Source organism: Lontra canadensis, unplaced genomic scaffold (genome assembly GCF_010015895.1).
Source record: "Lontra canadensis isolate GAN:19392208 unplaced genomic scaffold, GSC_riverotter_1.0 scaffold8, whole genome shotgun sequence".
Lineage (NCBI taxonomy): Eukaryota > Metazoa > Chordata > Mammalia > Carnivora > Mustelidae > Lontra > Lontra canadensis.
Genome location: NW_022631002.1, coordinates 18,072,380 through 18,086,683, shown reverse-complemented (window position 1 = coordinate 18,086,683; position 14,304 = coordinate 18,072,380). Strand labels below are relative to the sequence as shown.

Here is a 14,304-nt window from a genome sequence, read left to right as displayed (position 1 = left end):
TCCTATAAAAGCCACTCAGCCCCCTTAACTCCCAAGGAAAAAATTGTTTGCATGATCACCAAAATTTGTCAGTGGCACAGTAATTGACAAATCTGCATTTTTCTCATAGTCGTCTTCCCTGTTTATCAATATTCTTCCCTCATGTACCAATTGTTTTATACTTTTTATGACTTTTTTTTGCTAGTCTTTGGGTAATATGTAGAGTGATGACATATGTAAAACAGAGCATTGTGGTGTTAATGATTATGAAAGGATTTTATGATCCTTGGGACAGTGCCAATAATAAATACAATAAAAATTGGGCTTGATCATCAGAATTCTAAAATGCCTGTTAAAATGTTATGATTTGAAAAACATGAATGAATAAATGACTTGGACTCTTCTCAGGGCTTCTTTTTTAGGAAGTTGGAGGAAAAATAGTACTGCAAATGTTGCCCCCACGTGTTTATTTGTTGTTAAATGGAAAGAGTTCAAGGAGATTTTGGTGGTGGTAAACGTTTAGGAACTAGAAACTTTAAAGTTGCTTGGGCTTAATTTTTTTTTTTAATTTCTAAAGGGACACATAAGAGAAAAAAATCTTAGTATAGTTACTTTCCTTCCCACATTGACTCTTTGCTCTCATTTTTTAGGAAATTATCCTCAGGAGCCACTCATCAGTGACTAGAGAGTAATAGCACAGGGCTATTGAGGGTGTATTCATGAAGGTCTACTGTTGTTTCTCCATAGAAGGCATGGGATGGAATTTCTTATCCATTATGAAACACCTCTTATACTTAGCAAATTCTTGTAAAAAGGAAATAGTAGATTATATTTGTCCTACCGAGCTGGTAGTTGTTGACTAGGAATTCTGTGCTTTAGCTTTTAAGATTGGCCCATGTGCCCAACCTGAATTTTTGGCAGGTCCTGCCCGAGATTTACTTCTGACTTTGGTAGTCCCTGCTCCTTCCCAGCAGTGGTGTCACTCACATCCTGAAGATACATCAAAAACCTTCTGCAGGAGAGAGATGGAACTGAAGGAAGCTGGGCATGTGGTCCCTAATGACATGGTATGTCTCTCTCATCATCCTTTCCTGCTCTTTCTTTACCAGAAAAGGACAGAGCAGCAAAACTAGAACAGCTTTGTGCCATAAACATCATCATCACCATAAACCTAGGTATTCGAGAACCAAAATCCAGAGAAGTCAGTCAAGGCAAATCAGGAACACAAAACTTGCCAGCAGGAACTTGGAGGTTCTGCAAGGATGACTCCCTAATCTTAGCCCTATTCCAAAAATTCTAAAGACTTGGAGAAAGAAAAAAATGACTTTAGAATGAAAATACTTGGGGCGCCTGGGTGGCTCAGTGGGTTAAGCCTCTGCCTTCGGCTCAGGTCATGATCCCAGGGTCCTGGGATCGAGCCCCACATCTGGCTCTCTGCTCCGTGGGGAGCCTGCTTCCTCCTCTCTCTCTCTGCCTGCCTCTCTGCCTACTTGTGATCTCTGTCTGTCAAATAAATAAATAAAATCTTTAAAAAAAAAAGAATGAAAATACTTAGGTTCGCATTTTGGAAGTTTATGGTTTAATTCCAACGAGGGAAGGCTAGTGTGTCTGGGATTGTGTCTTTCCTCCCTTCTGATGGAACAGAGAGCCCTGAAACAGGAGCCATTCCTAGAGGATCAGGCTGCTGACTTTGGGAAAGGAAGAAGGGACCCACATCTGTAGGCTTTTCCCCTCCTTTCTTAGCATAAGAGGATTTTCACACACCAACTTAAGTTTCTAGAACTTTAGAGAGGTGACTCAGAATTGCTGGCCACTGTCAGAGAAGCACTTGTCCTGTAAGAGTAGTGAATAATTCACAGGAGAGACTGCATCTTCTTGTGCTGTTTGTTTGCTGCACTTGAGCTATTTTTACCAAAATTAAAATTCTAATGAGAAAGTCAGAGAGATGCTGAGCTCCATTTAGTTTATCACTAAAAGAGGAAAATGTTTTTCAGTTTTCTAAAAGCCCTCCACAGATTTTCAGATTCTTAATGTATTTGTATTGTGTTTTCTCATCTAAAGGAAAGTTTGAAGCAAAAACTGGTCAGAGTACTAGAAGAAAACCTTGTTTTGTCAGAAAAAATCAAGCAGTTGGAGGAAGGTGCTGCTACCTTGACTGTGAGTGGGCACCAGTCACACACTTTTGGTGAGTTCAGGAAAGCAACATGTGGTGTGTCCCAAGACAACTGTTTGTTTATAGATGACCTATTTAATAAGCTTCATCAACCGAGGCTTCACCTTGGACCTACTGAATTAGAATCTGTTTTTAACAAAATCCCCAGGTGATTTGTAAGCGTATTAAAGTTTAAGAAGTACTGTTCTATGAGACTGACTTCCTTAGGACCAGAGTTCCCGTGCTTCATTATTGCAGGCAACGGTAACATTTTGGGGGAACTAGGTATGAGGGCCTCAACTACAAATTCAGTTTCTGTGCATACTCATTGAGTTATTACTATGTGCCTAACACAGTTCCAGATGTTTTCACAGATTCCGTAAGCACTGAAGGACCTACATTCACAAACTAAAATGGAGAATATAGAGAGGCCTAACATGTGTTGACTCTGCTAAATGAGGATTGAATCCTCATAACCATGGTGGGGCAGGGTTATTAACCCTAGTGAAATTCTGAAAAATAAACTAATGTACAGTATTAAATGATTGAATTTTAATTCTGATATCTCTGTTCCTAAGCCCCATATCTGCTGTCTCGGAGGGAATGGTGAATGGAGTGCGGAGATGGAGGCAGTGGGGCCCTTGATTCTTTAGATGGCTACTTGACTGCATAAGCTCTGCTCAAAGATAGTGGCTTGGAATCCTGTTCACACCTGGCTACTGTACCCTTTGTAGATGATCTTCTGCGCAAAAACCAACAGCTGAACATGCAGGTGGCTTGCCTGAACCAGGAGCTTGCCCAGCTGAAAAAGCTGGAGGAAACAGTGGCCCTTCTCCACGAAAGTCAGAGGTAGGAAAGGGCCTATCTAGCTAGTTTCTGGAGGCAGATACTTACTGTCCTTTATCAGCCTTGTCTTATTTGATAATGTCTATATCCTTTTCAAAATAACTCCATTCTGTGTGTAAACCTCATGTATGTAGGTGTATCTGCGTGTAAACCTTCTGTGTTCCAGGACACATGAGGGTTTAAGGTGGGTTGCAACACCTTAAAAATAAGTCGTTTCTCGCTAGATCCAACAGGATCCTTGTTTGAGTCAGCTAGCTTTCCTTGGTCACTGTGTGCCCCTAAAATCAGCCATCTGGCTCTTCTGGGAAATGCCTGCCTCCTAATGATCTCAGGAGAGACATCAAGCACTTAGGGAGAGTGACGAAGTCCAGTGTATTTGTTCTCTTCAGAGGAGCCCGACAGTATCAGCCTCTTCAAAAAATGGTACCCTCAGAATGCCAACCAGACAAATCAGAGGCTTCAAGACTATTAGTACATTTACAGAAGCTCTTGACATTTTGATTTGCAAAACACCTTTGCTATGACTTTAATTGAAGTTCAAACATAAGAACCCCATCCCCATACTTGCATCCTCACACTTTACTTCATGAATACCTTGTGAATTAGGATAGCTTCATATTCAGAGAATTAGACCCAGACCCATTCTAGATGGCTTTTTTTTAAACTGTTGATTATAATTATTTCAAACACAAAAGTAGAGGGAGCAGCATAAAACCATCCTTCTCAAACGGGGTATCAGAATCACCTGAAAAACTTAATGAAATGTAGATTGCTGGGTCCCCAGCCTGAGTTTCTGACTCAGCAGTTCTGATGGGTACAGAGAATTTACATTTCTAATAGGTTTCCAGGTGATGGCTGTTGCTGATTTGGGGACCGCATTTTGAAAACATTAGGGTATATCTCTTTAAGTGATGTATAGTCAAATTGCTGTATATTTAAAAGATTTTATTTATTTATTTGACAGACAGAGATCATAAGTAGGCAGAAAGGCAGGCGGAGAGAGAGGGAGCAGGCAGAGAGAGAGGGAGCAGGTGGAGAGAGAGGGAGCAGGCGGAGAGAGAGGGAGCAGGCTCCTTGCTGAGCAGAGAGCCTGATGTGGAGCTCGATCCCAGGACCCTGGGATCATGACCTGAGCGGAAGGCAGAGGCTCTAACCCACTGAGCCACCCAGGCACCCCTCAAATTGCTATATTTTAAAGTAACTTGAAATAATTCTTGTGTGTGTTGTTAAACCATCAATTCAATATACAGCCTCAATTTGTTTCATTTTGCCTTTGATTCATAAGGAATTTAGTTGTTTTTATTTACTCTTGTTTTATAATTATGTAAAACATTTATTTACATGGTCCCAAAGTCAAATATACAAAATGTTATCTTATTCAGACAAATATAAAAAGTGTAATGTTGTTTTAACGTTTTTTCTTAGAAATCACTTCACAGCAGTATATAGAGTTAATTTTCCTTCCTTTTTATAACTGCATAGGACTCCAACTGTGATTGGTTTTCTATTGATGGACATTTAGGTGAAAAGTGTTTTTTTTTTATTTTTTTAATTTTTTTTAAAGATTTTTATTTATTTGACAGAGATCACAAGCAGGCAGAGTGGCAGGCAGAGAGAGAGAGAGGGGGAAGCAGGCTCCCCGCAGAGCAGAGAGCCCGATGCGGGGCTCGATCTCAGGACCCTGAGATCATGACCTGAGCCGAAGGCAGAGGCCTTAACCCACTGAGCCACCCAGGCGCCCCTAGGTGAAAAGTATTTTTGCTGTTACAAATAGTATTACAATGAACAACATTGTGCATGCTTTTTTTTTTTTTGTTAGCCTCTGATAGCTTTTAATATTACATGGTAATACAGAGTCCAAGAATACAGTCATGACTAGCACCATTAGTTAATTAGGATCAATTAGATGAAGTAGAAGTTAAGATTTGGGGGTAGAAATTGGACGCCTGGTCAGGTGCCAGTCTTCTAGTACTTCTACTTACCTCATCATGAAAGTGCTTTGGAAAGAATAGAACAATCACTATATAAAATGTGAACTTATGTTATTGCTACAGTCAGTCTGGAACATAATCAAACAGAACTGTAATGAAGAAAGAAACTGTCAGCCTGCTTTTAAAATAACCCACTCATAAATCGGTCAGTTCTTTCTATTTAAAGATGTTACTTCATTTTACATTTGTCTTTAGTAAACATTTCAGGTCTGAATAGCATCTGCTTTGCTTTTATGATTTCATGACTGTCTTTTTCGCCTGTGCCTCAGATCCCTGGTGGTAACTAATGAGTATCTGCTGCAGCAGCTGAATAAAGAGCAAAAAGGTTATTCTGGGAAAGCACTCCTGCCTCCTGAGAAGAGTCATCATTTGGGGAGATCGTCACCCTTTGGGAAAAGCACGCTGTCTTCCTCCTCACCAGTGGCACATGACACGGGTCAGTATCTAATACAGAGTGTCTCAGACTCTGTTCCAGAGCCTAGTTTATGGAGCTAGTGCTGAGCACCTTCTCTGCAGCTTCCCTCTCAGCCCCAGAGGGGCTCTCGGTGTCATTGCCACTAGTATGGTGGTATTTACCCACAAGATTAAGAAAAAATCTTATTCTGATTACATTGTATTGGTCCTTTTTATTTCCTTTTTTTTTTTTTAATCTCCTCCCATTGGGTCATTCTTTCTCCCTGCCCACAGAAATAGTTGGCACTTAATCCTACGCATGATATCACATAGAAACATTTGGCTGAAAATGTTGAAAGGAAAAAAACATCAGACATTTTTTTGAGTGTCACTTGAAACTATGTAGTCGAAGGTTAAAAAAGAACATCAACGGCCAGGTATGTTTTGTGTTAGAACAAATTTCAGAGATTCTATATTGATTGGTCCATCAAACATGTTTTGAGTTTCCTCCTATGATAGTGAAAAGGTGACACTGTCTGGGGTCAGCTCAGGAGCAACCAACAGTTTAGTTGAGAAAAGCAAAACTCATGTGATGGTATTTGGTATTGGTATCAAACAGGTCTAAATACAAGCCCAAAGATGCCCTGGAGAGAGAAACAGAGAGGGAGAGAGAGAGGCAGAGGAAGGAATTCCCACTCTGGGGAGTTGGAGAAGGCATCAGTGAGGACCTGTCATATGGGGGGAAGTTTGCAGAATTATAGTGGTAACAGATAGAGGGGGCATGCGGAGTCTCCCCGGCCAAGAATGCAAGAAGAGTCTGAAGCCCTTAGAGGGATTGCAGGGCAGGAAAGATGTGGGTCATGATGTGGGTCATGATCCTGGGAGAATATATATATTCTCCTGGGAGAAAAAAAATATATATATACACATATATACATATATGTATATATGTATGTATGTACATGTATATATATATATATAGGACCTGTCCTAGCCTGGGAGATATGGTGTCAGGAAATGTCTGCTAAAGAAATGATCTTTCTTTTTCTTTTTTTTTTTTTTTAATTTTATTGTAGTTATGTTAAGGAATCTCTATGCCCAATGTGGGGCTCAAACTTTTGACCCCAAGATCAATAGTCACATGCTCCTCCCACTGAGCCAGCCAGGCGCCCCTAAAGAAAGGATCTTTTTTTTTTAAAGATTTTATTTATTTATTTGACAGAGAAAGATCACAAGTAGGCAGAGAGGCAGGCAGAGAGAGAGGAGGAAGCAGGCTCTCTGCCGGGTGGAGAGCCTAATGGGAGCTCAATCCCAGGACCCTGGGATCATGTCCTGAGCCAAAGGCAGAGGCTTTAACCCACTAAGCCACCCAGGCGCCCCAAGAAAGGATCTTTTAACTGAGACCTGAAGAATGAATAAGAAGTCACCAAGCAAAGCATAGGGCCAAGGACAGAGGCAATGGGAAGGAACATGGTCCATTCAGGGAACTGAGGTGCTGAGAAGAGATGAGTAGGAACTAGGTCGCACTGGTCCTTGAAGATTTTAGATGGGAAGACAAAGGAGTGACATTTGTGTTTGAGAAGCTTTCTATGTAAGAGGAATGTGTTGAGGGCCATGTGGAGTAAGGGAAACCAAAGATGAGGCAGAGATGTGAGCGAAGACTGGTGTGGTCCAGACCAGAGATGAAGCTTCCAAATGTTAGCTTTGGGCTCACTTTACACGAGTACCCTGTATTTCAGCCCCAAGGCATTATTTTTCCAAATCCTGATTGGTTGGGCATTTAAAAATCGATGGGAAAGATAATGAAAGTGGCTTTAAGTGTGTTTCTGCTTCACGGTAGTCCAGGCAGCTAATGTTGCCAGGGAGCATGTAGAAGGCAAAAGACTGTCAACCTAACTCCATGTTGTGCTTCTCTCCATCTCCAGGGTCGTGTCAGAGAGAGAGAGAGAGACAGGTGGAAAGATTATACACTTATTTGCTCCCCTGACCCAGGTACTCGGCAGGGAAGGAGAGCTATAGCCAAAATAATGAGACATGAAGATCACAACCAAGATCGCACACCTCTAAGTTATAAATAAAATCCACAGACCTCTGAATTTTACGTGGGTTCTCAAAAGAAGCATGTACAAAGGAGCCATAAGTTTCTTTGAGGAGCATGGCCCTGCAGGAACTCCAGTGAGCTTGTGCTCTGTGGAAGTAGTGAGAACAGCTCCCCTCCTAACTTTCCTAGGCCTGCCTTGGCCCCATTAAGAGGACCCCAAAGAGTATAAACCTTCCCCAGGTAGGGTAGCCTCAGCCAATAGCCTTATAGCCCTGAGTAGTCGTATTTCAGTGTCCTGGCTCAGTACACAGGCCAACTTACTGGGTAGACCATTGAGGGAAAAATAATGAACTTCTCAACCCCAGCTCTCCCTTCCTTGCCCTATGGACATCTAATAATGCTAGACCCAAAACACATTTAGGGTACCTCTAAGGAGGAGCAGACTGAGTCAATCACCTTTCACCCTATTTTCTATTGGCACTGAAAGTGACTGGTCCTGCCCCAGGCCAGGCACCTCTCTAGGGTTGCTGGCCATGTCTGGGGGAGTCAACTGTGTTTCCTAATTTCCCTTGGTCCAGAGGGCAGGGACAGGGATGGGGGTGTCAAAGAGAGGGCCAAAGAGTTGTTGCCCTGTGGGGCTAAGTGGGCTCAACATGGAGTGGGGAAGGTTCCTGAAGCAAGTAGAAAGTCAGTGGAGAGGGATTTCTCACCATAGGCCTGGCACTGTTGGGTGGAAAAAGGAAACAGGGCTGGGATGGAAACTGCATTCTCAGGGAAGTTCTACGTCCAAAAGGAGGAGCAGGGCCAATCTGACAAGTGTAGCCTTCTTGCCAGCCATACATAGAGTTTTAATGGCTCTGTCTCACAGAACCTAACCTCTCTTCCTTGCCTACCTGGCTTTGCTAGCCAGGGTACCCAAAGCTTTCCACCATGAGGAGACTGTGGAGGATGGAACAGTGATAACTGAAGGGCTGAAGTGGCATTATTTGGGTGGTCGATGCCACATACGAGATTCTGCTAGATCCATCAGTCCTTAAGGAGTTGACTGGCTCCAGGAGGGCCTTTATTTCTCTCAGGTTCTGTAACTACTTTTCAAGAAGGGGTACTTTACTCCTATAAAGTAGAGTTTTGTGGCTCAGCCTTTTCTCTCTCTGGACTCCTCCAAGCCATGTTGCTAGTCATAGGAGGAGCTGAGCTGCTGCTCCCCTATACATTGGATGGTACTCACCTGCTTAATAGCCTGGACCAATTTGCAATACAGTTAAATTCTTTTCACTATGGGAATTATTTTAGTAAATGCAAGCCAGAGGATTTGGGTTTCAGTCTTATTTTGCTCACTTAAGTTTGCAATTCAACAGATTCCATAAGGCTGAAGAAATCATTCCTTTTACTGTCTGATGGTGGGAGAGATAAAGCTCTCTGAAACTCCTCCCTGGGCAGTGATGTGGTCAGCTGAGTCAGGAGGAGCCCATAGCTGCCAGCTGTTAGGCAAGGCTCTGCTGTGGCCAGGTGCTGACCTCCCCACTGTAATTCCCATCTCATCTCCCTAGTGTCCCTGCCCATACTATTCTTCTCCAACCCCACTCCAAATAGAGTTGGACTCAGGGACTCTAGGCTTACCTGGGGAAGGAACATCCCAGAACAGTCTATGGGATGAGGGAATAAAGAGCTATAAGCTTTGCTGCCTTATCCACGTCAGAAGGAAAAAAAAAAAAAAAGGCATTTGTGGGTGTGTATCTGTTAAGCCTTTTCTAGCATCCTTGGGAGTTGACCTCTCCTGGGCAGGCCCTAAGTTCCATCTAGTCTGCTTGTCAGAGGGAAGGAAGGAGAGTTGGCGCCAAAGCCCTGGGCTTGGAAATAGCTATGGCCTAATACCCAGAGCCTCAGAGAAGAAAAAAGGTTGATCTCAGGCACCAGAGATTTCCCCTCTCCTCTCCCAACCTGGGATGTTGAACAAATGCGAGGGAATCAGTAAGCAGCCCCTTCACTGTTGGACATCCTGCTCACCTGCCAAAGGCTGGTGTTGGGTGCCAGGCTCTATCACTGGCCATCCAGCACCATTTTTGGAAATCAGTGTTAGGGCTTGCTGTTAGAAAAAGCCTGGCCTGGGGCAAGACACATGGTTCTGGGCTCTGTTCTGCAGAAGCCCCCTCACTCTCTGGACCTCAGCTCTAAAATTAGGGAGTTGGACTATCTACTCTCTAACATTCCTACTGGTCTTGCATTCTCTGACCTTCTGAGTTAGACCCCAAAATGACTAACCTTGGTGGCCCCATTGAGGTAGGGACCTGTCAGAAGACATACACCTGAGGCCTGGCACTGGGCCCTCCCCAACACCTGGCCCAGGCCTAGTCTGCTGTCTCATTCCTCTTTCCTGGAGAGGCCAAGACTGAACCCTAATAGGACAGCAAGCTGTGATCTTAAGATAATGGGTAAAGACTGAGGTGAGAGGCCATAGAATTTCCTAAGGAGCATCCTCAGGCAGTCTGGCTCTGTGCTAATGGAAGGGGCCTGATGTATGTCTTTTTCTGGGCAGAGTGTGACATGCAAGTGAGTGGCAACAGAGGTCATCAAGGTGTGAATGTCAATAACCCTATTATTATAAACTTGACCAGGCCATATTGGTACAAAAGGTGTCTTTATTGAGGTCTGGGTAAAAATTAGGCACTTGGCCAGAGCAGCAGCTTAAATATGAGGCAAGCACGCAGGGGTTAGCCATGCCTGGGGCTAGGTTGGGGCAGTGAGGCAATAGGCACAGACTCTCCCCAGATAGCTGAAGTCAGGGAGGAAAGAGGAAGCGGGAAGGGGATGCAGAGCAGTCTGGGTCAGAGTCCTGGTGGGGCTGGGCAGAAAGCGCTGGGTGGTAGATCCAGCAGGGAGGGGACAGGGCTCTCTTGCTCCACATGCCCTTTAGGCCCAGGCCTGAGCATCTGTTGGGGGCAGCCGCACTGGGGGTCTTCCCAGGTCTCACTTCTTGACCTTGGCATCATAGGTGCCTGCATTCTTGTAGGCACTCACATAGCCGCTGTCATCCAGGATGTCCTGACGCCCAGCAATGCCCTTGCCCTTGCCGCTCTCATCGAAGCGCTCCTTATGGGAGCCTGTGTACTTGCTGGTATCGGTCAGCCGTTCCACAGCACCTCCTGTCTTTGCTTTCTGTTTGGATAGAGTTGTTCCCCCAGGGATGCCTGGTTAGGGAGCCCAGCCCTCCACAACCAGCCATGATTCCCCATATCCCCGTCAGCCAAGGTACTTACGGTGACTCCCACATTGGCTGGCTCCTTGCCTGCCACCAGCTGGCAGATAGCATCAAAGGCTTCCTCCTTACTCTTCCCTTTGAATCGCTTCACTGCCAGCTCTTCTAGGGCCTTCTTGAACTCCTCATAGTTGATAACCCGAGCAGACTTTCCCCTGCCAGGTATGTGGGCACCATTAGTTTTCCCCCTTCTCCATGTCTTCCCTGGTTCCAGCCCCCCAGTACCCCACCTTCTGGGAACATCAGAAGCAAGGACTGCCTGGGGCTCACTTGACTTTGGAGAAGACGATGTCGACATCCGTCCCTGTCACCGCCTTTCCGTCAGCCACCTTGCAGTCCTTACACAGCTTGGCCCAGTTCTTGCCATTCATCTCTTGCCCACTGGCCTTGGGGTCACCATGGATGGCAAATTTGCGGAAGCTTTCCTCCAACCCAGCCACATCGGTGCTCGTTGCCATGCCACCCTGTGGTGGTGGGGGGAGACATGACCCACCTCAGTCACCTCTCAGCCAAGCTACCCCTCCTCTCCCCAGGGCACAGAACATCACTGCCTCTACCTCAAAATCTACCAAGGTCTGAGTTATGGGCACTTATGCCATAAACCCTCAGAATCGTAGATGGAGCTGCCTGGGGAAAGGGGCTAGCACTCAGTATGTCCCTGGGCCTCAGAGCCCCAAAAGGAAAGGTACTGTCACTTAATGCCAGCCCTGGCTTAGAGTAGAGTTCAAAAGATGAAATCATGATGCCAACACTAGGCTGGGAACAGAGTGGCACTGTCCAGAAAGACTGTGAGGGCAGCAGCTGGGTCCATGGCTTTGTCTGGCCCTGGCACGAGGCCTGCTCGGGTGGAAGTGAGGCTGGCAGGGCTGGCCCCCCTCCCTGGGAGTTCCGTGCCTGGCTGCTAGTTGGGCAGGTATTTAGGACAGGGTCTCTGTCAGGGTCATCAGGACCCAGCAAGACACAGCCCAGGCTGAGAAGGGAGCCAAAGCATAAGCAGGGGTTATGTGCCTTAGGCAGGGGTGCAGCTGGCCCAGCCAGGACCTTGTTACTATTTGCTGTTAAACAAAAACATGAGGGGAGCAGGAGTTTGGGGCTGGCCTGACCACAGTTTGTGAAGCCTGGAGACAGTTGCTAAGGGAGGGTAGTGCTACTGGGAGAATGTTGCTAAGGGCAGGATGGTGTCAGAGTGGTTCAGAGAGAAGTTCCCAGTGCTGCTGGGCTGGGCTGGGCTAGGGAACTGGGGCCCACGGGTGCGGCACACCAGCACTCCCAGCGCCTGGAGCACAACCATGGCCACCTGGCCCCTTGCCATCCACTGGTGCTGTAACCTCCCAGTGTGTAGAGCTTAGGACGAGCAGGTGATTTGGGGACTAGCATGGGTACGGGTTGTAGAGTTATGAGCCCCCAGAGGCATGTTGGTGACTGGAACTATGGCCTTGGTCCTATAACCCTCACACCTACACTCTATGCTGAAGCATACTTACCCAGTGTCTACACCTTCAATCTTCCATGGAAGCCCCTGGCCACACCCTGAGCACCGTCACACCAGTCCACACTGCCATAGCTGAATGCACTCAACCCTGGCACTCAACATTCTCGGCCTTATTCCCCTGACCGCACCCTTAACCAGCCCTGGGACTGAGGGCCTAGACCTTTACCGAAGCACCCACCCCCACACATCCACTAACAGCTCAGTACAGAAACCCACCAATAATACCCTCAGTCCTGCACTAAAGTGTCCCTACTATACCTTCACAGTCCCCCTGCAGTCCCCTGAACATACCTACAGCCCTGCACTGAAACTCCCTTCATGTATCACAGCCCAGTACTGAGGCCTCTTGATCATACCTTCAGCCCTCCACTACAGCTGCCTCCATCCACACACACCCCAGTCTTGGGATTAGGACCCCCCCCAACATACCCACAGCTCTTACTGAGCCCCTAACCAGAGCTTCACAACTCACCCCCTCTCCATAGACCTGTAGCCTCTGACCTCATCCTCACACCCACCATTGTCCACAACCCACAGTTTTCTGGCCTCATGCTCAACCCCGCCCTGAAGCTCCCCAAGTGTCCACACCCACAGACTTGCATTTCCAGACTCCTAGGTACTGCACTGAGAGCCCCCATGTCGACTCCCCATGTCGACTGAGAGCCCCCATGTCGACTCCCCCATCTCTACTGCTGGCGCCTGACCACACCCTGTCATGTCCTCAGCAAACATCTACTTCTGCCTTTTATCCTAAGGCCTCCAGTGACCACAGCCTGGGCCCCTAAGGAACTACACCCCCTTTATATTTACCGCTGGCCTTAACACTGAAAACCCTCTCCCAGTAACCACCCTCACCCGTCCCTAAGCTGCAATTTCTGGGACTGGTCCCACAGCCCCTACATTGTTATGACTCTGTGGGCCCACAATCCCAGGCCACACAGCACTCCCCTTCCCTCCTACACTGCAGCCTCCCACCAGGGATCCAGAGACCCAGACCAAGGGTAAAGTCTGGGGGAGCTTGCGGGCCACAGATGCTTGTCCCAGGTGACTGGCAGGATCCTGCATCCAGTGCTCACTCTTGTCTGTGGGAAGGATTCTTGGTACTAATCAGGTGGAGTCCGGTCGCAGGCCGTAGTCCCAGGAGTCTAGCAGGCCAAGGATGCAGCAGCCACGCCCAAGAACGGAGGCCACCCGCTGGCCCCCACTGGGACAGCTGGAGTCATCAATCAGCCAGGCGCGGAGGTGGGGGAGGAACGCTTGGGGCCCAGGGCTGGGCCGCTCAACTGGCTCGGTACCATCTGGGATTGGAACCCCTTCCAGGGCGCTCCCACCCACCTCCTTCCTTATCATGCAGGATACGGATTAGGGTGGTCGGCGCCCGGGTCTCTTACCTGCTTCCACCTGGTGGCTGTTCCTGCAGTGCGTGTTCAGTAGACAGAAAGACGCAAGAACGGACGGACAGACGCGAGACCAGGCGGCTCCAAAGCTCTGCTCCCTGCCGGCTCCAGGGCGGGACTGCAGCCCGGGCGGTTCCGCCGTATTATCCCCTGTTTCTCGGTCTCCATAGAGACAGCGAGTCCCACCCCGAGGGCTGTCTCGGTGGGAGAATGACCAAGGTCACGCTGGCCCCACCCACCAGACCCCGCCCCCTCCGCGCTCCACGGGGCGGGGGGGGCGGAGCTACTGCTTAAGCCTCATCCAGTAGCTCCAGGGCAGCTCCATGGCTTTCACGCTGGGAGAGACCCGCTCCCTGCAGCTCTGGACATCCTCGGATGACCCCGTAATGTGAAAACAGCCTCATCCGGGGCTTCGCCCAAAGTTCAAAGCAGGCCCCCTCCTCCATGGGGGAGATGAAGCTTCTCAGAGCCACAACCCAAGGCCATTTGGGAGCTGGAGTGGGCGGGGGTTGGTGGAAGGGTACAGAAGGTCGGGGCGGGTGGAGTTAAGCTGGGGAGAGGAGCGAGAAGGCCCCTCCCTCAATGGCAGGGGGGTCTAGAGCTGGCTCAAGACCACAGCTTTCCAATTAACGTGCAGCATCCCCAGGCCACAACTCGGGAGCACTGAGAGCAAGAGGGAACAATAAGCGAATCGAGTGGCCAGCCCCAGAATCCTGGTACACCGACTGCCATCCCAAATGCAGGAAAAAGCTCCAGG

At 47.6% G+C, this 14,304-nt stretch overlaps 2 protein-coding genes across 8 annotated transcripts in view; one reads left to right on the top strand and one right to left on the bottom strand.

The window, feature by feature from the left end:
• The window catches only part of LRRC36 (leucine rich repeat containing 36), a 53,770-nt gene extending 46,296 nt beyond the window's left edge, over window positions 1-7,474 (top strand). For 5 of the 7 annotated variants that reach the window (XM_032854226.1, XM_032854230.1, XM_032854228.1 and 2 more), the window contains 4 exons: window positions 901-1,046; window positions 2,041-2,164; window positions 2,866-2,980; window positions 5,238-5,577. In XM_032854226.1, the coding sequence (XP_032710117.1) occupies window positions 901-1,046; window positions 2,041-2,164; window positions 2,866-2,980; window positions 5,238-5,463 (611 nt within the window). In that variant the 3' untranslated portion in view covers window positions 5,464-5,577. Of the gene's footprint in view, window positions 1-900; window positions 1,047-2,040; window positions 2,165-2,865; window positions 2,981-5,237; window positions 5,578-5,655; window positions 5,856-7,286 lie in introns of those variants that run through there. The other 2 variants (XR_004382263.1, XM_032854227.1) reach the window with 2 other exon arrangements.
• A 2,547-nt stretch (window positions 7,475-10,021) lies between these two features.
• TPPP3 (tubulin polymerization promoting protein family member 3) lies at window positions 10,022-13,740 on the bottom strand. The gene is made up of 4 exons (XM_032854206.1): window positions 13,542-13,740; window positions 10,929-11,122; window positions 10,660-10,813; window positions 10,022-10,558 (listed from the first exon to the last, which is right to left on the bottom strand). The coding sequence occupies exons 2-4, from the start codon at window positions 11,114-11,116 to the stop codon at window positions 10,370-10,372; spliced, it is 531 nt and encodes a 176-aa protein (XP_032710097.1). The 5' UTR covers window positions 11,117-11,122; window positions 13,542-13,740; the 3' UTR covers window positions 10,022-10,369.
• Between the last annotated feature and the right edge of the window lie 564 nt (window positions 13,741-14,304).

Excerpts from the sequence above, each read along its gene's own strand:
- TPPP3 (XM_032854206.1), bottom strand. The coding sequence starts at position 11,116 with ATGGCAACGAGCACCGATGTGGCTGGGTTGGAGGAAAGCTTCCGCAAA. Across the intron at positions 10,814-10,928 it reads ATCGTCTTCTCCAAAGTCAA|GGGAAAGTCTGCTCGGGTTA; the intron begins GTGAGCCCCAGG and ends CATACCTGGCAG. Across the intron at positions 10,559-10,659 it reads CAGCCAATGTGGGAGTCACC|AAAGCAAAGACAGGAGGTGC; the intron begins GTAAGTACCTTG and ends CTATCCAAACAG.